Raw genomic sequence first — 24,758 nt, 5'->3', positions numbered from 1 at the left:
TGCTAAACATTAGGAGATATTCCTTCTGGATCTCTGTCAGTCTTCAGTCGCCTTCGGCCTGCAGCCATTTCAAATTTAAGTGCTGGTATTGTGTTTTTCTGACACCGTTCCACTGCTGGGCACTTTGACAAGATGACACCACATATTAAAGTCACATTGGCTGCAGGTTTCCAGCCCTCTGCTGTTCTGTGTTTACTCTCTAAAAACAACAACAAAAAAAACTAAACGCAATTTGCACAGAACAGTTTGAAAAGGTAAGTAATCTCATAACTGCACCCCTAATATTTAATACAGCTTTGAATCCTTACATTTATATGATGGGGTTCTACATTTGCTGCAATAATTGGGAGTCTTATTTGGGAATTAAATTGTCGTCTCGGACGTGCTGCTGTTTCAGCTAATTAAGAGTGTGGTGCCATCACGCTGAGATTTAAAGAGCTACTCAAAGGCTAACAGGGAATAAAAAACACTATGGGTGATTAAGAGTCAGAAGTTTTTGAAATAATAGAGTCCCTTATAAGAAAAGAAGGTTCTGTTTTAAGATTAAACACATTAAAGTCTCAGAAATCCTAAAGATTTTAATCCCAGGGTTCTGCAGCTAACTCTCACTCTATTGTTCGTTCACAATAAAAAGTCGATAATTTCTCAGGATTAACTTTTTAATTTGAATTTAAAGTCAAAATTACGCTAAACCTACCAAAAAAAAAGGTCTCAAAATGGCAAAATTAGTTGTGTAAATCAAAGGGACCTGTAAGATTTAAGAAGTTATAAAAAGTTTTTTGAACGCAGCAGCAGACACAAAACTATTATAAATCTTCTCTGCAAAGCTTTTTAAAGATGAACCTGCAGTAATCTGAACTTATTTCTGCTAACAGGAGCAACAGCGCCATCTGAGGCCGTGGAAGAGTATCACATCTTCTAAAACTCTGGTAAATAACTAAAAAAAACTGTACTTATTTATAATTTGGGTCAGCTGTATTTGAGGACTTTTGTTGAACAAATATCTATTTTTTTAGGAAACCCTCACCTGTGGGAAACCTCAGAATCCATTTTATTTCTCTGGTTTGTGATTTGAAACATTCATTTCTGAGTTTGTCACCATTTTAGAAGAGCCCTGTTTATGTAAATAGGTTTAACCGGTTCTAACTAAGCTGTATATAAAGTATTTTAAATACCAAGTATTCAGAATGTGTTTCCCAAAAAAGCTGGGGTGAAAACAGTCCAGTTTCACTTCCCCTTTTAACTCAGAGTCCCGTTACAAAAACACTCGATTAACAAACAGAAAAAAAATGTTCTTAAAGACATCAACACTTGAGTTAACTTTACACACAACAAAACTTTCAGGGTATCTCAGGCTTTCCTACATACCTGTTTATATTCCCCAATAATGGAACCGTTCTTCTTTATCTCCGATTCAGACTTATCGAGTTCTCGTCTGCACATTTCCTTCAGCTGCAGGAACACAGATAGAGTTTGGCTGTTAGATGGCAAAAAAAACAAAAGAAAACAAATGACACGAGCAGATTCAGAGGTCAGAGAGAACATGTGAGTGCCATGAAATGGGACAAAGACAGAAAAGGGTTGTGGCAACGTCCTGCCCTCGACACAACCTCGACTGGAACACATAAATCACTCAGCGTCGCACCTCCGCTCTCAGCGAGACACCAGACGTTTGGAGGACACCATTAAACACGCGGACGGATCAGAAGGTTGCTGACTCAGAGCTGTTCTTCACTCGGTCCGAAAACACACACAGTAAACACTGAGACGATGTGCTACTGAAGACAAAACACACAACTTAGAAAACGGATTCAATAAAGTAGAAGATTGGGACTTAAATACCACAGACTGAGCTCAGCTGATTCATGCATCTTTGAGTGTTGGAATTATCTATTAATTATAATTATAACATAATGAGTTATATTTTCAATTAGTCTACTTCCTGCCCTCATATAAGGAGGTTCAAGTCTCTTTTTCAACCCTTTACCTGAGAAATTATGTTGCATTATTAGCCATTTTTTCCCACAACCTGCTTAATTCTTAAGTTTTGATGAACAAACAGGTCCAGCATTGTGCTGAAGTTTAAAGAACCCTAAATTATTTTAGATTTTACTTCAGAGGAGCTGGGCGTTCTTGTAGTTTTGTAAAGTGGTCTTAGTCTGAAGTTTTAAACCTTTGGCTCCTTTCTGTCCAGTCCTTGTACCTGAACATGACAGCATATTGTACCGTGTGGGTTTTAAAGAAATGACTAAAGTGAACAAAGACAAACAAAGATGCATCGGGGCTAAAAAGTTCTCTGCAGAAGATGAACAGTGTCTTTAAAAAAAGGAAAATATCAATCAAAACCTGATGCAGGACTTGAGAGATGAATCATCCCTAACTGATCATTTAATCAGCTAACTAGCGCTTTAAGAAGCATCTTTTTGTTGCAAAAATACTATTTTACATCTCTTAAATTTTGTTATCTGATATTTTGTTGACGTTAATCTAAAGAAACAAACACAAACTGTGTCTTTCTCACAGGCTGCTGGTAAAGAGCCTAAAAATTTGATTTAAAATGGGTTCTTTGCAACTTTGCAACAGATTCCCCCCATCAGCGTTAAATGGTTTAACAAAGTCCAAAGAAAAACTCAAGGCCAGTTAAAAAGTACAAATTTGTCTCCTTGGAAGCAAAGTATAAAGAAATGAAGACATGGTTTAAGACTTTTGGACAGGACTGTATTTAGAGATCAACCTAAAGCTTAAAGGTTTTCTCCAACGGGCTAAAAACACATGAGGATTGTAGTTTTGCTCCAACCTGTGCAGACTCTTCCTCCAGCCGTCTCTTCTCATCTTCAGACTCAACCAGTTTCTGTTTAGTCAGCAGCAGCTCTTTATTCAGGGCGTCTGCCTTCTCCTCAGCCTGACGAACACACACACACACACACACACACACACACACACACACACAACATGAGACCCAAATACTGAGAAGGTCGGTGAAAGTTAGACTAGTCCTACTTTTCTCTCTACTGTGTTTCTCTTCAAGGTAGGTCAAATCAATCTGCAGCCTGTCTCCTCCAAACACACAGGAACTCTGAGGTCCAAAATAAATAAATAAATTGCGCCTGTGTGTTGGTTTTACACCAGATGTTCAAACTGTTTATGTTACTCTAACGCACTTCTGGCTCAAAGTTCACCAAATACTTTACACAGATTAATTACTTCAGCTAAAAAAAAAGGTTTTCGCGAACAAAAGAGAGCCACGTTCTGCAAACGCACGCTCTCTCCTTGGCTTACGTTGTCCAGGTCTTTGCGCAGGGCTATCTTGCTGCTAACCAGCTCGTGTGCCAGGTCGTCGTTCTCCTGCTCCAAGCGCATGTTGGCCTCTTGCAGACGACGGTTCTCGCGCTGGACGGAGAACGTGACAGAGAAAGTGGGGCAGAGAGAGGAGAGGAAAGGCGTAAAATCGTCGGGAAAAAGAGAAGACAAAGAAACAGAAGACACAACGAGAAGTGAAGAGCCATAAAAAAAATTTAAAAAGAGGAAGGAAAGTGAGGAGACAGCAGAACAGGGAAACAAGTTAATCATACAGAGCTGAAAATGGATGTGTAAACTTTTATTCTCTGGCTCTGTGGTTCCTAAAGTGATGTAAGAATACACATACAAGACTGGGACTGTTAAAGTTTACTGTGATCAGGTGAGAGATTAACTGCAGTGGAAGAGAAGCCTGTAATGTTTAACAGGATCTAACCTGTCTGTACGTCATTAACAGCAACAGCTTTTCTACAAAATGACATAAGGTGACGAGCAAACGTTAAGTCCTAAATGAGCCAAACATCAAACATCCCAAGATTATTCATTCAGCAGACAACGGTTTGTATACTTTGATACAGGTTAAAATGAAAATATCTACATTTCACCACTGGGCCTTCAGTTGTTCAGGTTGTTGCATGCTGTGTGTTCTGCGCGTACCTCATATCGTTCAATGGGAGCTTCCTGTTGCTCCTGCTGCTCCCGGATGGTGTGGTACTCCTTCTCAAACTTCTTCAGCTTCTTCTGGTTGATCTTTCACATGAAGAGAATATAAAAAAAAGCTTATGTTTGGAAGTGGCACAACAACAAAGATATCACAACCAGCTCACTGGTTCTCACTTGGAGAAACCATAACAGGTGAGTTTTTTGATGTAGATAAGAACATCTGGAGCGATAGTTGTTCTGCTCGAAACTTCACATAAACGTACAGTTCGTTGAGGTTTTTAAAATTAATTTACAGTGCCGGTGCAAAAGTTTAAACTAATGGGAATACGCCTCCCTGGTGAGGTGTTCCGGGTCTTCCTCAGGAGGCCCTGAGGAAGACTTAGGACACGCTGGAGGGACTATGTTTCTCAGCTGGCCTGGGAACGCCTTGGGGTTCCCCCGGAGGAGCTGGACCAAGTGGCCGGGGAGAGGGAAGTCTGGGTCTCCCTGCTTAGGCTGCTACCCCTGCGACCCGACCCCGGATAAGCAGAAAAAGATGGATGGGAATTTGGAAGAACCAAATAATATTCTTTGTACTTCTTTGAATGACTCTTTTCTGACAAGTAACTGTAGTATTATATGTGGTAAAGTCATTTTCTGGGAGTTGTCTTTTACGTATACATACTTTTATGTATTTGATTTGATGCAATAAATTTCTATTTTGTTTTTAGGGTGACTTGTAACACCTGTCCAAGGACAACAGATGAAAAAAAAAAAAAAAAAAGCTTTTCGGCTCCAACTCTGGTATGTTCCTTAATGTAAACTGCCCTTGATAAATAAACTAATAAATGACACAACATCTTGAAATAAAGCCTCATAAACCTGCCTGTGTGCATGAGTTACAATAATAAGAGAAGGCGGATGAACACTTGAAATGATAGATGAGCGTTTGTCAACAAATCTTCTCAACACAAATGACTGAAATTATCCCTGAAAACTCATCTGAATATTCAGCACCGACTGGAAGCAGCAGCTCTCAGCTAAGGGTGGCGAGAAAAATTAACAGGAGTCGGGGAGTTACACCTTGAGACGCATCAGTGACATAGAAACGAAAGTATGTTTATTTTTTGTTTATAGCAGTGTGCTGAAAAGAAAGATCTGCCGATAATGAGATCTCAGAAGACAAAGGAAAGCTGCGGAAACCTCCTCAGGAGAGGCTTTCTGCTGTAAAGTTTACGTCTAAAATTCATTTTTCCCAACAGCTACAGGATTGTTTCATTAATAAGGATTTATTACGGATGAAAATGGTAATTACTGCTTGTTTAATCAGTTTTAAGTACAGATATATTTTATGATTTAAGCCCTGTTTTATGGGCTGTTGTAGAAGAAAATCAAGTTGGGTGTTCACATCCTTTTTCTTGTTATTTTATATAAACTTTAATAACTGACTAAATAGAAAAATTCCTAATCCTCCATTACAGTTTCTCCAGCAAATAGGACCAATCAGTGCACAATCCTCTAAAAGTAGACCAGTTATAGAAACGTACGACATATCAATTATAGATCTACTGAATCCTAAACACTTCATTAGAAAACTCCACAAATAAAAACTCTTGTTCGTTGTGTGGATCTTATTAAAGCTGCAACCATTAAAGCAGTTTCACATCATCCAGATGTTGAAATCTTGGGTTTGGTCCTAACAGCGTGTCTGCATGTGTTTGTCAAAGCATATCTGGCTCTTTGTTCAGACAACAGGAGGCAGACAGTAGGAGGAAAACACACAGGAAGTTACGGAGAGGCAGGACTTGTGTCATCTTCATTCCCTCAGCCTTCACAGGCAGATGAGTTTCCAGAAGCTACTAATTAGAAAGAAAATTAACAAGGCAGAACATATTCGGCTCTCACATGCGAGTGATATGTTTATCAATAGGTAAGACATCTTTCTCATTAGACAAAATTGATTAAATTTTAAATGACCAATTAGCGAGCGGCAGCGCACTTCGTATATTTCTGTACGTGTCGCGAGCGTCGTGATGACCAGAGAGGAACGGGAGAGGAGAGGGCTCGAGGATGATGTTTTTCCACCCAAACACTGATAATAAAGTGTCTCTAATTGATTAAATATTTACAGAATCTTATTTCCAACTGTTTATCTTTGATGTTTCAAAGCAACTATGCTCTAAGGATAAAAAGAACGCCAATAAAAACCTAAATGTGGAGGAACGCAGCAGTAATACTGTTTTATGTTTTTCCCCTCAGTCCCAACTTTCAACATGGCTCCCTCTACTTTAATAAACTGGACGATCATCATTTTAAATAAAGGTTGCTGTTTTTGACAGGAAATCCCACTAAACACCTCACTAACCAGCGTTACAGCAAAAATTGTCATTTACTAAATGATTCCCTGATTGTGCTCATAATACACACATTTTTAGCTTTCAAACCCCATAAATACAAGCACAAGTAGGATCAATAATCAATAAAAGGTTCACACAAATCTATAAAGCAAAGCAATGTAATCGATCATTTTTATACATTTTCCCTCCAGTGAGCCCACGCTGATTTATTTACAGAAGTGCTGCCTTCAAGCATCTTCAAAACCTCCCAGCTGCTCCAATTATGTCTGATTTACTTCCTTTTTTGTTTGTTTTTTTTTGCTGGAGGAGATTTAAAGTATGCTTCCTCTGCTGTCCACCTGTTCTACCCAGAACCGGTTCTCTCTCCCCATGCTGGCGTCTTTACAGAGTTGGTGCAAATAAACGTCTCTGCCCAAAGTTACCTTCAAAGTGAGTTCCTGTAAACTGGGCCAGACTGTTGGAAGCAGGTCAGGACACAGGTGTGAGTGTTTAGGTAAGAGGTGTGTGTGTGTGTATTGCCTGTTTGTGTGTGTGTGTGTTCGTTTTATCTGTTAGAGTTGGAGTGAAGCTCAACAGTGACCCCTACTGGTATCCAAGCAGCACAAACCACTGATTTTCAGTTTAAGAAATACTGATGATCTAGTCTGGGGTGGGCTTTTCCCCCAAAAAATAAATCTAAAAGAAAAAGTAAATCTAACTTTTTTGCTAATCTCTTTCGTTTTGAGTAATGGGCAAAGAAGGCTCTCCTGTTGGCTTTAAACTCACCTTCATGCTACAGGCCAGCTCCATCAGTTTCTTTGCGTTTTCCTCCGAGCGGTACCTCTTCGGAACGGGGACACGAAAGAACTTGAGCGCACCCTCAAAGTCCGTTTGGATCAAATCGTCTTTTGATGTCTGGGGAAAAAAAAAAAAGACTTTTATCATCTAATTCAAACCATTATCGCAAGCAAAAACTAATTCTATTTTTATTTAACAGGAAGCAACACAATAAACAAAGCAGTTTTAGTTCTTTGGAGAATTTTAACAAAGAAAAAGGTTTATAAGAACACGACGAAAAGTTCAGAAATCAATCTAAAATATAAATAGCTCTTAAGGCTGTTTTTTTACAGATGAATCTTTAACAAAAAGCTGCGTACTGCTTCCAGCAGAAACAGTCTGGAGACACGAGGTGAGCAGGAGTCTCACTTTCTGCCATGAGGCAAAAAGTAAACTTTCTCCAAAGCTGTCGGTTCCTGTTTCTGCTCACAGATGTGGTTGTCAGTGTGTGTGTGTTTGTGTGTGTGTGTGTGTGTGTGTGTGTGTGTGTGTGTGTGTAAGGAAGCGCACCTTCAGAAGTGCCAAGGCCACGTTGAAGATCACACTGATGCCCTGAAAACAAAAATGGAAACAGTTTGAGGTTTCAACTTGAAAGAAAGTTTTTACATAAAACACAGCCTGACTCATTAAAATACTGCATTTTACAAACAATTTCATTGAATAGAAAACTAACAATTTTAAATATTTGTTTTAACCCCTAATTTTTAGACTGGTATCTTAAGTCTGATTGTGCTGATTTAAGATAAAGAAATAATAGCTTTAACTTTTTAGGCATGTCTTTGATGAAAGCTTAATAAGAGCTGCTTTCAACTTTAGTATAAAGTTGTGTGCAGAGGTGTGAAGCAGATTTGTCTGCTTGTGTCCAAGATTGCAGAGACCTTTCACTGGTTTTCAGTCTTTTTGCTGTAAATTTTACAGCATTGTATCATCATCCATCATCAGGGATCAGAACTTCTTCAAATCAAGTTGATGTAAAAACACAAGAAAACCTTCTCTAATGCCTTTTTATTCTTTTTCATTCATCCTTTTATGTTTTTTTTGTGACCCAGTGGGAAGTCTTATCCCCAGAACTTTCACCATTACAGTTATTTCAATTAAAATTACAATACTCTTCAAATAGAACCTGGACATCAAACAGGACAACACTATTTAAAGGGGATTTTGTCCGTTTAAATGTGCAGATAGAAGAAGAAAAAGTTGCTTTAAAGTTAAAAAAAAAAGGACGCGATGGTTTTTTCTAAAGTGTGTGAATCACCAACCTCGCACAGTAGCAGGTCGATTATATGGAAGACCATGTAAAGAGGAAACTTGGCTGTGAAGAGGGTCAAGAACCACTGAGAGGCGTACATATGAGCCTCCAGACCCACATTTAGGAAATGGTTGTACAAATCAGGAATATACTCCTAAAAGAGATAAACAAGAATAAAAATTAAAAACAAAAAGGGGAGGACATGGAAGCACAGAAAGAACATGGGGAAGAACAGGAGGGAGGAGGAGGTGAAAGGGTTAACGTACAAACTCCTGGTAAACACAGCCGTCTAATAAAACGACCCAAGATGTGCGAACGTGACACAAACCTGCATGAGCCGTTCAAGCTGAAAGAATTTGCAATGCAGATCCTCAAAGTTCTGTTTGAAAAGGTCCCTGAGCCCGTAGTCGAACATGATCTTCACCAGAACGCTGAACGCTTGCTCCTCTGGCATCTGGAGAAAACAAAAGACACTCCGGAATCCGTTTCGTATGGTATTTGAAAACTTAATAACACTAGTTTCACATGGAATTCATACAACTCACAAAAATCACTCTCCTAGTTTAACTCCCGTTTTTCCTGTCTTCTCTGTTCATTTTAAAAGCTGTAATCCTCCACTAGATGGCAGTGTTGGAAAGTCTCTACAGCTAAGTGGTGCTTAGATGGAAACCACACTGGGATAACAGAAAAATATGACTGCAATTACATTTAAATTTATTTCTTAAGAATGCATCTTCTTTGGAATCCAATCTGAGCTATCTTCCCAGTGCTGTAAAACAGTGAGAAGATGTCAAGTAAAAGCCAAAACAGCCCCTTTGAGCTCTGTTCAGGAAGCCTTTTGTGGACCCTGCCGCGATGTGAACTCACGTGTAGTAGCAGCACTGCAGCCAAGAAGGACTGTCCCTGGCAGTAACCGATCTCCTGATCATAAACAGAATAAGCCTGATGGAGAACAAAAAACAGCAAACAGGTGTCGAGTTAGTAAAGTTAAAGTGCAGTTTACAGGGAATTCAAGAAAAACATGAGAAAAAAAAACAATCAAAATTAAAAGCAGTAGATTTGAATACATTTCTACATGCTCTTATTTTGGAAATCCTGGCCAAGGCGAGTTAAAATCCATAAATATTAATAATGACACTCTGTGTTTGACAGACTATTTGGAAGATGTTCAAATGAGTTCAGATTATGAGACTGAAGATGAAAGCATAAAACATAAAAATTGAAAACGTTTTTTAAAAATTACTTAGAGAGCAAGGTATACAATAAAATAGGCAGATACTTGAGAGAAAAGTTAGTATTTTCGAAGTGAAGTAAATATGCAGGAGGACCAAAGTGGCCCACTGAACTAGAAACACAAATAATGAGTCGAAGTCAAACAAAGTGCGGATCAATCTGTACACCCAGGAACCAGAGAGGTCTGTGAATTATTTAAATGCACCTCAGGAGCTGCTTGTCTGAGACAAGACGAATGCCCTCACAAGATTTATCCATAATGAATGAAATGAAACTGAAAACTGGGGAAAAGGAAAGAAAAAAAAAAGGCAATTGGGTCATCCAGGACACATTACAGAACCGTGTGTTTTTACTGGACATTCAGGATCAGGAATGACTGAAAACGGACCCAATTTTTATAACTTTAACTCCTGTTTACCAAAATTAGAAGAAAGTTACTGGGACATAATGAATCTGAACAGAAAGCTCAGTCTTCCTCAGAGGTTTCCTGGTATAAATGTGACCTGTGTTGCAAAAAGAGTCAGAATGAACTCAGGCTGCAGTGCAGGAAACGTGATTTTTGCCATAATTAAGATATGCGTAAAAATTAGTTAATAAAGACACCATCTAGTGATTCCAGTAACTTAAACAGCAAATAATCTTAATTATCTACCTTTAAATCAAAGTTTTCTCACAGGAAATAATCAGAAATAATCCTTTTAATTCTAATCATTTTTCTCTGCCAGCTCACCAATAAAAGTCAAGTTTTCAAATCGGCACTTTCATAAAACAAAACTAGCTTGTTACCAGGTGATAAATCACCAAATTTCAACAAACTACGTATCATTTTGAAGCTTTTGTAACGGAGAATTTGATAAAAATAACTCACTATTGAAAAATATTCCTCACTGTGACTCATTTTGTCAGCACAGGTCACAAACGTGTCCTTTTTTTCCTCCTCGACATTTGAAGATCAACATATTTTCTGCGACCAGTTGTTGAGTTCGTTTGCTTGCGAAGGAAAGCAGTTCGTCATTCTAATACGACTGACTGATTACTGCTGGGTCTTGTGTTCAAACAGAAACTTGATTTGCTTTTCTGTTAAATTGTGAACTCGCTGAACCAAGCAGAGCTGCAGAGTTAATTAATCCATTCATGCACAGCACTGACAGCCCTCACTGCTGCTCTGCAAACGGTCCGGTCAGACTCACTGGAAGCAAATGGCCTTATTTCTGTGTTTCTGACAATAAAATCTGCTTTTATATGTTTATCTTAGGTAATCAGTTTCATGCCTTAACTGTTATATATGTCAACAGCTATATCAGTTCACTAATTGGTGCGATTTCTGCCTTTCTTTACATCGTCTGTTTTTGTTTTTTGTGTGTTTATGCTCATCTATAATTCAAATTAAGCCTCTACCTCTACATATTTCTTTAAAAAAAGCTTTAATAAATACTTTGTTTCACCTGCTTACCAGAAGAATGGTAAAATATGTCAAAGTACATAGAGGTTTGTAAATACAATATCTTCTGTAGTAGTCAGCACTTTGTGAATACAGGTTAACATGTCTGTGAAGTCACTTTAAAGAAGGTAATTGTATTGATAGTATCCAAATGTGAGATAAATCAGATGGTTTTGATACTTGCTTGTCTTTTACAGGGGGTTGTGTAGAATATGTAGCTTTTAACTTTATGCAAAAATGAAAAAAATACAAATTTTTAGGGGTGAAAAGTCTGCAAACAGATGTCTTGTGTCAAGATTCAGGAAAGATGGACACATATATAGTCATTTTATCAAACCAAAGTGTAATAGCAGGAATCAGGGGAGGAAAGAGTGCTGCTGATTTGTTTTTGCAGATGTGATCCAAAACAGTTGACACCTCATTTAGCACCCAGCTGCTGCAGCAGCTCGCTGAGCTGCGGGAAGTCATTGTTATGACTCTGCATAGTTTGCCGCGTTGACTTCGCAGAAAAATCAACCACCTTTTCATGCGTGTCGGGAGTCCCACCTTGCAGATCTTGTAAAGCGAGTCTTGCCCGTCTCCTCCAGTGTCTTTGAAATAGTCGTGAGCCGGGAACGTCCTGTTGATGTCTCTGGTGATTGCACTGTCCTGCGGGGATTCCTGGGAAGAAAGACAAGAAACTGAACTGAGTGAAAGGCAGGCGGACAGAGTTTGAAAGAAACAAAACAAAAAGAAAACCTCAGAGTTTATATTTTCACTATTGTGGATCCAAGGAAATAAAACCTTCACTAACGGCACGCAGTTTTCTGCGTTTCACTGGACAGCACACCCCCACACGTTGTTGAGGTTTACAACGTGGGGCAGGAAGTAAAACTGGAGGCACAGAGCGTTCCTCTGTCGTACAGAGCGTCCACAGCTCTGCGTCTCCCTAAAACTCTGGCTCTGTTCATTCCAGTTAAAGTTTTCATCCATTTTAAAGCATTAAAATGTGTTTCCAAGTCCATAACACCATCAGTAAAACTAACTACAAAGATTCAGGGAAAAGGTCCTTGTACGTGTTACATAAAGCAAAGATACTGTGGCTTCTAGAAACTCCAAATGTGCCTTATCTTCTGAGAAAGTGATACAATGACTTACTTCAAAGTGATTAAAATGTCTTGATAAAAGTAACAATATCCAGAGACTGAACAATCTCTTTGAGAAACACCCGTCTGATAAGGTTTTAGGTTTTTACTGTCAGATCTACAGCTTCAACAGTCTGATGAGTCATGGTCTAAATAAATGCTTATGAAGAAAAAAACATGTTTTCTACATGTGTTGTACTATAACTTCAAAGGGTTAGTTATGTTGGACACATGCTGTCTTGTTTTTCTAAAAATCTGTGGTGTTATTTGTGCAGAATGGTGTAAGTGAAGGAAGGGGAACAAGGGCCTAAAGGGACTGTCGTGGACTACACTATGGGTCCAGTAAAACAGGAAGGTTTTCAGCAGAGCCAAATGCCTCATAAGTACCAAAGCAGCAACAATGGTTGAACTCCCTAAAATATCAAGAAAAGCAGCATCAGCATCGGAAACAATGGACCATTTCTTATAAAAGAAACTGCAACTCCTTGTAACTGTGTCTTTTAAAGTAATACTTGTACAGACAATTCATATAACAAAAGTTCAAAGTTGCGAGCCTGTGGAAATGTGCAGGTCTTGTAGTTTGTTGTGACCTTTTCTGAACAGCTTTCACAGTATTTTACTACAAATCCACATTGGTTTAATTTACAGTGCTGTGTTAAAGTTTAGGGTTGTCACTTATTTCGTTATGTTTTCCTTTTAAGGACTTTCTCGCAATGTTTTAAAGGAGGCTTTAGCAATACTTCATGAGCTTAACGAACAAAACAACAAGGAATGTTGTTTTGTATGTTAAGCTGCTTAATTTTGACCTATGAATCATTCAGGCATGAAAAAAGGTTCCTAAGCTTGAGGGATGAACCAGAAATGTATCGAAACAAATTATTTTAAATCTGATCTTTAGGCACTTTGTCACCGGCATCCTGTCGCAGTGACAGAATTTATTCGCATTTTTTTAAAACGGATCTGCCAAAAATACAAAAAAAATAACAGCGTTTGACACATCAAATAGTATTTTAGTTCAAAGAAGGTGATACCCAAAGAGCTATTAGCTAAAAACTTGGTATTCAGTAGATGATCGATTGAAGGATGATGCATCTCTCAGGTCCTGTGTCAAGTTCTGTTCCATTTCTTAAAGACTTTAGGATCCTGTTGTTTTTAGATCTGACTCTTACTCTTTTGTCCTCTACCTGTCAGGTTTCTCCATTTCTGTAAGCACACATTTCACAATCTGCTGTTTTCGTTCTCTATGCTCCTACAAATATCTCCTGAAAATGATTATAATTCAATACGTAACTATTATCGCTTAGCTAAATATCAATGCTACCATTGATGATACAACCCCAGTTATATTTTTTATTTCATTTCTGGTAAAAAAAAAAAAAAAAAAAAAAGGCAAACTTGAAAAAGAAAATATCATTTTGACCTAATTACCTGAATATTTAAAGGTATTCACCTTTGAAAATCCGTTAATTTTTTAAGGCAAATTATTGAACTGTTGAGTTATTTCAACGTCCTAAAACCCTTTATCCTCACGGTAATATTTAAAAACTACAGATGTAATCTTGAATGCAGGCTGACATTGCACAGGTCTAGGGAAACCTCTGATCAATATCGCTCACCTGTGATGACAAAGCACCAAACAGAGGAAACACCACATGTTCAGATCAGTAAACACTCCAGTAACGATCGGCCGTGCTTTTCAAAGATTAATCTCTGCCCATTTCAGCATTGATTTCTAGTATATTTTGCAGAAATAACATTTAAATAAGTAATGTTGCCTACTCTAAAACAAGAAATACAAAATGTATTTAAAAGGTACCTTTGTGCAAACTTTGGAGGAAATGTATGCTGGGGGAGCATATCAGGTCATATTCAAGCAACACTCGGAAAAAACAAAAACAAACAAAAAAAAATCTGGCATTGGGGTTTGATGTCGAAACAGTTATTTTACAACAAGATTAGAGTGTCGAAATGAAAAATATCTATCTAACCATCCATTTTCTTCTACTAATCCATGGTCAGGACATGGAAACAAAAGATACTTGAACGGATTTGAGTACCCCCATGATCCTGAGGGCTCTGATGTCTTGGGTATTAGCCCCTAGTATGCTCTCCAATCGCAAACTGGCCTCAGGGGAGAGGTCGGGCTAAGAGCGACTTGAAGACCTTAATGGAGGATGACCACACGAGACAGACAACCTCGCCCAGAACAGGGAAACCGGTGCGCCTTCCTGGAGCCAGGCCTGGTTTGTCGGCGAGGGCCTGGCTGTCAAGCTTTGGCTCCTGTGGCACGGTCGGGATAGGCCAGGAAAAAAAATTAAATAAATATAGGAAACCATCTCCACATGGGCCCACCACTTATGAGGAGCTTAATCGAGGTCTGGTACTGTGCAAGTCAGGTGGCAGGCATGGGTGAGGCCCTCGGTATGCCGATTTCTGACGCCATAAACTGGCCTTAGGTTAAAAACAATTACTATAAAACCAATGTTCAAAAACTCCATTGAATCCTAAAGGAAATGTTTACTACACACAAAGGATTTAAAACACTCCTTTGATTTTTTTTTTTACTTCCTGTAACGCCCAAAGACATATTTGCAGGACCGAAGCTTATCAGCTCAAGGGCTCAAAAGTCATATCAGCAACACCCTTCTGAAACTCTGTTTTCTAAGTAAATACAAACCAAAGTCATGACAAAGAATAATCTCCAATTTGAGTCACTAATTATTTTCCCATCTTTCAACCTTTCTGGTTTTTGTTACTGTACCCATAAAGTTACCCCACAGCTCTCTCCTTGTTCAGTAGTTTCTGCTCCACAAAGGAAGAGAACGGGACAAAAAAAAACATTAATGGCAGTATTACAAGAAATGCAGGAAGAAAGAAATGTTTAAAACAAAGCAAGGTAGCGGTGATCACAGACTAGCAACAGTGGTTCGATCCGTATCGTACACCACACCCTGTAAGTCATTAATTGTTCTGTGTGTGTTTCTCTGTGTAAACCTGTACAGCTCTTTGTGAGGACCAGTTTGAAGTTTGGATCTCGGGCTAAACAGAGAAACATTTAGTTACTTTCAGGGTTGCAGCTAAACTTAAACTGATGTTTAAGTGCAGTAAAGGTTCAGGGGAAGCATTTAATCAGGATGGATAAAATAAGAAACCAAACCCACTATTACCCTGGATTTCCAAGCAGTTTGAGACACACTCTTCTCACTTTGGTCTCATATGTGAGGTGATCGAGGCAGAATGAAGGAATGAAGCTGACAAGGGCGGTAGTCACAAAACTGAGATTGATTCATGTGTCTAAGGGAGAGCTGGCACTGCAGCACAATGGTGTGATGTGAGTGTGTACAGTTATGAAGGATTTATAAAAGTGTTGGTCAACAAGATAATCAGTCTGTGTTTATGTAAAGTACCTTGGCAATGTGTGTATTTAGCTAACCAGCAAAAAAATCTCAGCAACTCTATCCACCGTAACTGTTTGGAAAACAATGTGAGGGAGATTTCTGAAGCATATTTTATATGTAATACCCCACATAAACTACACAGAGTTACGCACCGGACCTCATTTGCCATCATTATGCATTATGAAAGCAGACATGGTCGCATCAGAAGCTCACTGGTTCATGTGTGAATGAACAAAGATGGTGAAAGAAAGAAACTCACTTCGGCCACGTAGTGACGATTTGAAGTCACTCAGGGTGAGGGGGAAGAACTGTTTTTGACGCACTTTGGTAATTAATTCAAGGTTCTTCATGTTGTCTAAAAACACTTCCCGTTTATTCCAGGCTTTTTAAATAAAACAATAATAATTGCAATGTGGCCAGACTAATTTATAGTTTTTACAGCTAAGTTTTAGTAAATTCACCTGCACCACCTGTGAATGTGTCTTTATTCCGTCTCACATGCCTCACACCGCCACCCACGGTGAAATCAAATAAATGGCAACAAACGGCTTCTGCAGCCAAACAAAGGAACCACAGGATGAAATAGTCTACTGTCTACTGTCTACTCAGACTAGGGTCCATTTACAGTATTTTAGAATAACCAATTCAAAATATCAAATAAAAGTGTCCAGTGATTTGAAATGTCATGTTAATTATTTTATAATAACTAAATCATTCATGCTTCCATCTATTGGAAAAAACATAAAAATATGCAACTGTTTCAGTAAAACTGAATACTTTGTTTATATTTTTCACAGATCAGATTTTAAAATGAACCTTTTATAATATAAAGCATTAGCAGGGGCTTTTTCTTTCTTTTTCTTTTTTTAAGATTAATTCTTCATGTTCATATTAAAATGAAGAAAAAAACTTTATATTTTAAAACTTAGATTTGTAGTTTAATACTCAGTTTTTATTTTAATACTTGCTTAACTGTTCCCCTTTTTCAAATAGACATAAACATAAAGTTAACTGGAGAAAAAATCTGCTTTAAGTTTTAGTTCATGCTTAATCCAGAAATCTGGTCATTTATAGAGAAAACCACGCAAAAGCCAACTTTCAGTGGACAAGCGTGGATATACTTATTTCACTGTGACGGGTAAATTACTCTTGGCTTCTGAGTAAAAGATAACATCCATGTTTATACAAGCACCACTTAGCCATACTTATCCGAAGTGCTGAGAGAACGAACAAAGACCTCAAACATAATGGTCAATTAGCTTCCTCTTTGTCCATCTGTCTGTTAAGTTAAAGAGCAACTTGTAATGAGTGTCGCGTGAGAGGAAAAAGCAAACATATTCAGCATTTCATGCTATTGCTGCTGAAGCCTGAGGCTGTGCTAAACAAATGCATTTTAATCCGAATGCAATGAAAACAAAAACTGTTTTGTTTTACTGATGATGTTTCCACTGATCTTCTCAAACAGCCACAAGACAACCATGAAGAGATAATAAAGTGACGTGTTTGACAGCAAAAAGCTACAACACTTACAGAAACTTTAAGCACAGCTCTGTTTGCCGTCAGTGACAAATAAGATGAGAAACCAAAAAACCTTCTCCTAAGTGAGCAAAACATAGTGTTCAAACGAAATTAGAACCACTTAACAAGGAGAACGCTGTAAAAGGGAAAGTTGTTTTTGCATTTTTGGGTATCAACAGCCTTAACAGAAAATGACAGAAGTGCTTTGGTGAGATACTGAACAGCTAACCCTCTATTGTTTCCCCCTGGTTTCCTCTGACTCAACACCAAGCTGACGTGTCATTCTGTTATTCTATCCTTAAAAAACCTGACTGAAACATCAAAAATGGCATATTCATCAGGCTCGACAGAAGAACAAAATGTAGCAATCTGGGTTGTTTGGGCTAGGGAGTCAGGCTTGTTGCAAGCCTGATGGATATGCTCATCTTTGCTTCACCCTCATTAAAAACTAATATTTGCCCTACTTGTTGTACCATTTGAGCAATGGTATACTACTTTAGCAAAGCTAACAAAACAACAGTTCAATCAAAACAGAAACGACAAAGGAAGATTTAATTTAAACTAGAATGCAGTAAAAACTGAGCAAAATATTCCTAACATCTTCCTCTGACATTTTAATAAGTACGAATGTGATGTATTACTGTATTTACAACAAGCTAACCTGCAAATGTTTACCTTTATTTGAAGATAAAATAAGACCTTGATAATCCTTTTGTGCTCTCTTTTTCATGCACACAAATATGCAGTGTCTAAACACCCACGGCGTAATATTAGAATTTACACAAGAGGATTTTAACACACTGAGATAAGATCACATTTATTTGTTCAGCACAGATACACCACAAGCAGTTTTACAAAACCGTATTACAAAGAGCCAGAAGTCGCACTCGCTTTCATCAACAGCGTGATTAAACATGTTCGACCATTTCAGATCAACATTCACAGTCTGTAAAAGCAGTTATATCACCCAAAAACATGCCATGTTTGGCTTGGATCCACATGATTTTCTAAAGTCTCAAACTCACAAGGCCTCATTGTTTACTAAGCAAATTCTCTGCATTTATTATATATTTAAAAAAACAACTAAAAAACAGAGAGACGTTATGTTTGGAATGTTTTCAGATCAAGGTTCAGTTAAAATGGGCAGTCTGATCTTGTGTGATATGTGATAATTACTTGTTGCTGAAAAGAAAAGAAAAAAAACTAGATTGTTTATGTTGTTTATTGTTTAAAAAAGGAAAGATGGTTAAACAATCTTGAATCTTTTATGAGACAGAAACCTGCTCATGTTTATGCCTATGCTCATAATCGAGCCTCTTATTTCTCTACAGCAGCCGTTTCAGATCTTTGCAATTTAAAGACAAAATTGTTTTTTTGTTTTTTTTATTTTTATATACCGTTTCATTTGTTACTGTCATGTGGCACACAAAAAAGTAACAACTTAACAGATTAAAACAAACTAAATTTTAATATAAAAAAACTTCACTTTCAGTCAGATGCAGTTTGTTAACTTTTAAGTCTGGTTCTGATCCAAACTCTGATGATGGTCGGCTGTAGGCCGAACAGGAAAGACACCAAAAAGGCCATTTTCTGTTAGGTTTGCAATCATCTCAAGCTTTGCATTCAGAAGAAACTTTAAGTATCGTGGAAATTCAATCAAATGAGTAGTTATGGAAGTTTGGAAACTTTTGATCTTTATATTTATTTTGCGGTTTATTGATATTTTTAGGGTGAAATATCATGCCACTTAACCAACTGCTATGCTTAACCTACATACTCAGTTTTCCCACCACAAACAATTTCATTTCAACAATAAAATGGCGGCATTTTAGCAAAAGATGCTTTTCTAATCCAGCTTTAACATCAAGATTTCCTCTTCTCCGGCTCAGTTCTAACCAACATGGCACTGAATTTCCTCCCAGCCACCAGTCATTTCCTTCAAAACATACAAGCTGATTGTTTCTCCGCAGGAAGAAAAGAATGAGAATGTTTGATCACTAAAATTAGCTTTTTTTTTTTTTTTTGGCATCTTAACTTTCTACAACACTTTGTCTTCCATCTTACACTGTTGTAAGAATCTGTACAGTTACCTAATTGTGTACAGAAAAGGTTTTCAGTCTTAATGTCAGCTGTTTCTCCAAACTACAATTATACCGTTTATAGCAGGAACATGACATTTATCTGTAAAAAGGCAAAAAAAAATAATATGGACATTTATCACTTCAGAAGAGGACAGAAAGAAATGAGGTAAAAAAGAATAAACAAATTTGTTTACTCTGATAATCACACATTCGGTCTGGCATCTTTGTAAACACACAATTCTTCAGATAGTGGAACAGAAGAAGGTCCTGATAAGAAAGATTACAATATTTGGCAAAGATCTACAGATGGCAGCTGAATACTAAACAACTCTCATCAAGCGTTCCTGTAGTCGCTTACAGTATACACTCACAAAAACAGAGCGCCGAGCACAGTGAAGAGTCAAAATGTTGCTTAAATCCGGACATAACTGCATCACTCGTATGCTCCAAACACACAAGAACAAATAAATATCATAAATATATTAATAACTCTCCTGGTTGATTTCAATTTTTACTAAAGAGAGGAATGATCATTGTAATGTATGAACTCATAAAGAAAATGTTGTTTTTCATTTCTTCTTATAACAAACGTGGTGAAATATTCCAGCCTGAATGTAGAATAAATTCTCCTTACTGGTTGGACTTTTTGTCGATGAATTTAGCTGTCAGTCTGCACCTTTTAAAAACAGTCGTGTGCCTATTAGCTGAGCCCTCGCTAGATATTTAAGGAAAAAAACTTCCAACAGTTCAGTTCAGTTCAGTTCATGATTTTTTTTTTCCTAAATCAAGGCAACTACATATTAGAAAATACTTAAAGAAACAGTCATATTCATGCACATAAGGCTTCACTCATCCTGAACAGTGCAGTACACACTTTACTTCTCTGTAAAAACTACTCAACTTTATGGAATACACCTTTAAGAAATAGTTAAGGGAAAAAAAACAGTTTCAATTCAAGATTAGGAACTTTCTTTGGCACATTACTGTAGGCAACACATGAAAAGCTAAAAAAATCTGCACCCAATTTAACATAGGTCCTAAAATTCAATACAAATTATATTTGTACAATGTTTAATTTGTTATTATGCTAATTATTTTAAGTGTTAGAACCCTGTAAACTCACACACACACACACGTTACGAACACATCACATAAGTTCCCTCTTCATGACATTACATATGTTAGTTTCCCCCAGGAGCGTTTGGATGCAGTTCCGTTTAGTTAAAAATGGTTAAAAGACTTTGTAAATGTTAAATTTTAACAATTAGATACGCTAATCTTTTTGCTAAGGCTTCTCTATCAAATCCTAAAAAGTCAAGATTTAAAAATTACCCATCTAAAAGAACAACATCATTACATTTAAATAAAGGAAATCAAATGATGTACCAACAATCTGTGTAGTTTAAAAATATATCATTTCTTTGTGTGTCTTTTTCTTGACAAGACTTCAGAATTTAATTTATGCTACATAATTAAAAAATAAAGTCGCAATGATGCTAGAAATATTTTAAAATATTACTGGAGACAAAAGAAAATAAAAAATGTTTTAAAAAATCGCGAAATCTGCGTTTGCGTTTTATCAGTCTAACAGTCGTACACCAAAGCTGGGTCATATTTTAAATAACAGGTGCGGCGTGCAAACCCACAACTTGGTTAAAAAACATTGAACAACGCTTCTCATCTTTAGCGCAAAGTTCGTGAAGAAATGTCTAATTGCAAACTGTGTCCTGCCTTTAAACATTTCTTTTTTCTGCTCAGTTAGTGAATCTGACAATCAGAAACAGAAACCATTCAGTCCTGCCAAGGAAAGACCACAAAAACGTAATCACCTCGGTACAATCTTAGTCAATTACAGCAGCCACTTGTTCTGAAGAGACAGATTTCTTTTTTGTTGCGTTCAACACAGAGCGTGCCAACAACGAAGGTCACATTGTTCCACATACAGCACAAATAACTTTGTAAAAGAGTTGTATCATTTTGTTGTTTTGGCAAAATAAGTTAAGTATTCAGTTCCAAAAAAAAAGAACACCAGTAGATTAACATTTTGTTCAACCTCAAAAACATTTAATCCCACAGAGAGGACACAGAGACGCTTTTCTTACTCATATTAAATTGCTTCATCTATCAGCCCCTAATACATAATACACCATGTGTTTATGATCAATAAAAGCACTTTGAAGCACTAATAGGTCCTTTTATTTTTCACTGCTTTGGTCTTGACTCTGGTTTCTGTCTTTTCCAGCTGTGTACAGAGATCCATTCGCAACAGGAACAGCGGTGCGAGAACAATGTCTTCTTCCATCTCTTAAAAGAACACGCTGGAATTAAAGCAGTCCTTTAGACATTTTGGCCCAAAGCTCAAATTTGCCACAAAAGTTCTCTGCATTTGAACTACACATGACATGTTCTACTAATTCCCATTTCCCTGTGGCCATATCCATACCCCTGCCCTGCACAACCTTTTTCAACAAAACCAACAAAAGGTTTTTTGGCGTTCCTAACTCTGAAGCCGCCGCCGCCGCTGCTGCGCTGTAAACAGAAGGAGCAGAGGCGTTTCAGGCCCTTCCTGAAAGCAGAGTTGGAGAGGCTGTAAATGAGACAGTTACAAAAGCTGTTGCTGATTGCCAACCACGTGGTAAAAAATGAGGCTGCAGGGTGGTGGTATATCCCTCCACTCTCTAGCAGAAAGTACAGGATGTAGGGCAACCAGAGGATGTAAAACACACTTGTGATGCGAAACAAAACCATAGCATATCGCTTGTCTGGGTATGTGGACGTGGACTGCTGATAATGAGATTGGTGGTGCTGCGGCTTGTGTGACTGGGATGAGTGGGGACAGTGTCCTTGTTCTACAGTGCTGGCGTCCTTGACTACAGATCCTGATGTCATTCCCGGGCCCTGCTGCTGTTGCGGTCGATAACGTGCATGGCGCTCGCTGATCTCACGGGTGTGCTGGCGGCAGATCTTAAAGATGTTGGCGTAGGTGAAGCAGACGGTGAGAGCAGCTGGGGCGTAGAGCAGCGCGACAATAAAGGACGTGAAAGATGGACTAGTCCTCCACTCCACCGCACACCACTTCACCACGTCGCCATGATAGCCAGGTTTGCCCCATCCGAAAAAAGATGGGAGGAACACCAGGGCCGAGTAGAGCCAGATCAGAACGATACAGCAGCGCACTCGACAAGGCGTCACAAGCGACGAGTAAGTCAAGGGTCTTGTAATGGCGATGTAGCGGTCTACGCTCACACATGCAAGAGACACCATTGAGACCGACTTTAAAACAGATACCATGTAGCCGAACACCTGGCAGGTGAGTTTGTGGTCCAGGTCCTGCAGATGATGGAGTAGCGACAGCGAGGGGAACAGGCAGCTGACCCCCACCAGCAGATCTGCGTACGCCATAGTCTGGATGAATGCGCTGGTGGTGTGCTGACTGAGCAGCGGGGCGCAGTGAAACACAAAAATCACCACCAAGTTGCCACAAATAATAAGAACAGTGAGGAGAAGTATGATTGACACTTCAAGGAGGCAGGTGGTGAACGTTTGCGAATAGCTTATCTCAAGTAAGCAGAAGGGAGCAGAAAAGGTTGACGAGTCAGTGGAGCTCTGGTTCAGCGAATCCAGGGAGGAATTCATGATCTTGGGCTGTAATACATATGAGGGGGCCCTTTAAGGGTACGATAAATCCAAAAACCCACTATTTTGTCAGATTGCTGGCTGCCTCTAAAAGCGGTCTGGTTTCAGTCCAAACAAATATCTCTATGAAGCATTTTAAAGGCAGGAAAGATGAAGAGGGCAGATAAAGGTTAGACAGTCCCCTGGTATTGTCCTTGATTGGAGGCACAATTGCAATACCAGTCAAGTAAAAGACAATAAACAGAAAAGTAAATGGTTTCTCCTTTTTTAAAACTCTTCAGTAAATGAGTAAAGTTCCCAGGTACAAGTGATTTTGAAGGCATTCGGCTCCAGCTTAGACGTTCAAGCCTCCATTCCCTATAAAGTCTGTGATGTCCTCAACATCTGCTGCAGCTGCAGAAATTGCAGATTGGAAATGTTTTACCAATCTGTAGTCCACAGAGTCACTGGCACAGATTCCAAAAGGAAGTCATTATTGTTTAATGAGCTGCATACGTTTACTGTGGGAATGATTAGACATCATGTCTCTTCTGCTTTCAGGCTTTATCCGCGGTTCAAATCACAACTCCATCTGCACTTAGACCTGTGTCTGTTTCATTCTGGTCCATCGCAGGAAAATCACAGCAGAAAACTGTACACTGAGATGACAGAGGCCATGTGTGGGGCAGCTGGAAGTCAAAAAGCAGCTCCAACAAACATGCAGTAAAAAAAAAAAAAAGTTAAATCCTCTCAGCGGTTACTTCTGTTGATGCAGGGAGAACCCCTTCTGTGTTCATTTATTCTGCTCTGCTGTCCGTTTCTCACACACCGTCTCACTCCCTCTGCCTCTCTCGACAGAAACAGCAGCGCCGAGGCTCCACCCACTGTCTGTGTTTCCAGCCAATCATCGTCTGCAAAGACACGAGGCTGCGTCCTACCCCCTCCCTCCCACACCTCCTTATGGGTTTTTAACTTGCAAGTGTCTGATAATCATCCTGCAATTTAAACAAACTGTTTGACACAGCTAAAATTAATAATCAGTGCAACCTAGAACCTGGAAAACCTATGTTTAGGCTGTGAGGACATAAACAAATCTTTTCTTAAGTGCAGGCTTTGTTTACACGTAACCATGACCGCATGCTTTGGTGCAGAACTTTTTACTTTATTCTGATTGTAAACGAATTACACTGTGGAAACTACAACATTAGGCAGGCATCTGTGTGCATTTCAAGTCAGCTCCTATAAATAAAAATACAGTCAAATGATAAAACAGAGACAACTTAATGTTACAGAATTAAGTCAATGTTATCAGATTGCATATTTAAAACTATTTTCCTTGCTCTGTTTTTGTATAATGCTGACACTATACTCTGTAAAAAAAGACTAAATGTATTTAGTAATGTTTTACTAGTTGCAATGACAAGAATTTGCAGGATTGTGTTGCCATAACAGACTAATTTAAAAACACCAAAAGGCATAAATTGTTTAACAACTGATTAAGTAATGCTGAGAGAATTTATGCAGCCGACTTAAAGTATAACGTGCAAATAAAGGGAGACGAAAAATAGTTAGAAGTACTTAATAATGTGCAATCAATTTTCATAAAAGCCACTTGAGATTTCATTTTCTTATTCGGTCTCAAAAATAAGAACAAAATCATTTTGAGCTTGAAAAAAACCCCCGAAGTATTACTTTGTTCAACAGTTGCTACTTAATAAATAGCCAAATGCTTAAGGTATTCTGTGAAAACTCGTGGTGTTAAGTATGGCATCATATGGCATTGTTCTGGGCAAAAATTAGAGAAAAATTTTCCTCTGACTCTTTAAATTATCGTAGGAACAATGCATCATATAAATACCATTTATTCCATTTATTAAAAAGTTGTCAGTCTTTTGAAAGAAGAAACTGAAACAGAACAAAAGTTAATCAATCTATAATTGTGGGTCGAAACAACTATTTTAGGTCAGTTAATTCTGAGAGTGTACAA

At 38.2% G+C, this 24,758-nt stretch overlaps 2 protein-coding genes across 3 annotated transcripts in view; both read right to left on the bottom strand.

Moving 5' to 3' along the window:
• The window catches only part of LOC108232678 (rab GTPase-activating protein 1), a 59,926-nt gene that overhangs the window by 7,407 nt on the left and 27,761 nt on the right, over positions 1-24,758 (bottom strand). For both annotated transcript variants that reach the window (XM_017410615.3, XM_017410616.3), the window contains 10 exons: positions 11,582-11,695; positions 9,229-9,303; positions 8,690-8,815; positions 8,372-8,515; positions 7,623-7,664; positions 7,062-7,190; positions 3,955-4,047; positions 3,280-3,390; positions 2,798-2,902; positions 1,369-1,452 (listed from right to left, as the gene is read on the bottom strand). In XM_017410615.3, coding sequence (XP_017266104.1) covers positions 1,369-1,452; positions 2,798-2,902; positions 3,280-3,390; positions 3,955-4,047; positions 7,062-7,190; positions 7,623-7,664; positions 8,372-8,515; positions 8,690-8,815; positions 9,229-9,303; positions 11,582-11,695 — 1,023 coding nt within the window. The remainder of the gene's footprint in view (positions 1-1,368; positions 1,453-2,797; positions 2,903-3,279; positions 3,391-3,954; positions 4,048-7,061; positions 7,191-7,622; positions 7,665-8,371; positions 8,516-8,689; positions 8,816-9,228; positions 9,304-11,581; positions 11,696-24,758) is intronic.
• LOC108232679 (probable G-protein coupled receptor 21) lies at positions 19,032-23,698 on the bottom strand. Its single transcript, XM_017410620.3, has one exon. The coding sequence runs from the start codon at positions 22,790-22,792 to the stop codon at positions 21,548-21,550; it is 1,245 nt and encodes a 414-aa protein (XP_017266109.1). The 5' UTR covers positions 22,793-23,698; the 3' UTR covers positions 19,032-21,547.

This window comes from Kryptolebias marmoratus, linkage group LG14, assembly GCF_001649575.2.
Source record: "Kryptolebias marmoratus isolate JLee-2015 linkage group LG14, ASM164957v2, whole genome shotgun sequence".
Taxonomy (NCBI): domain Eukaryota; kingdom Metazoa; phylum Chordata; class Actinopteri; order Cyprinodontiformes; family Rivulidae; genus Kryptolebias; species Kryptolebias marmoratus.
Note: the sequence above shows the minus strand (reverse complement) of the source record. Positions and strands in the feature narration are given on the sequence as shown.

Bases quoted from the DNA above. Each gene is read 5' to 3' on its own strand.
- LOC108232679 (XM_017410620.3), bottom strand. From the start codon at position 22,792: ATGAATTCCTCCCTGGATTCGCTGAACCAGAGCTCCACTGACTCGTCA.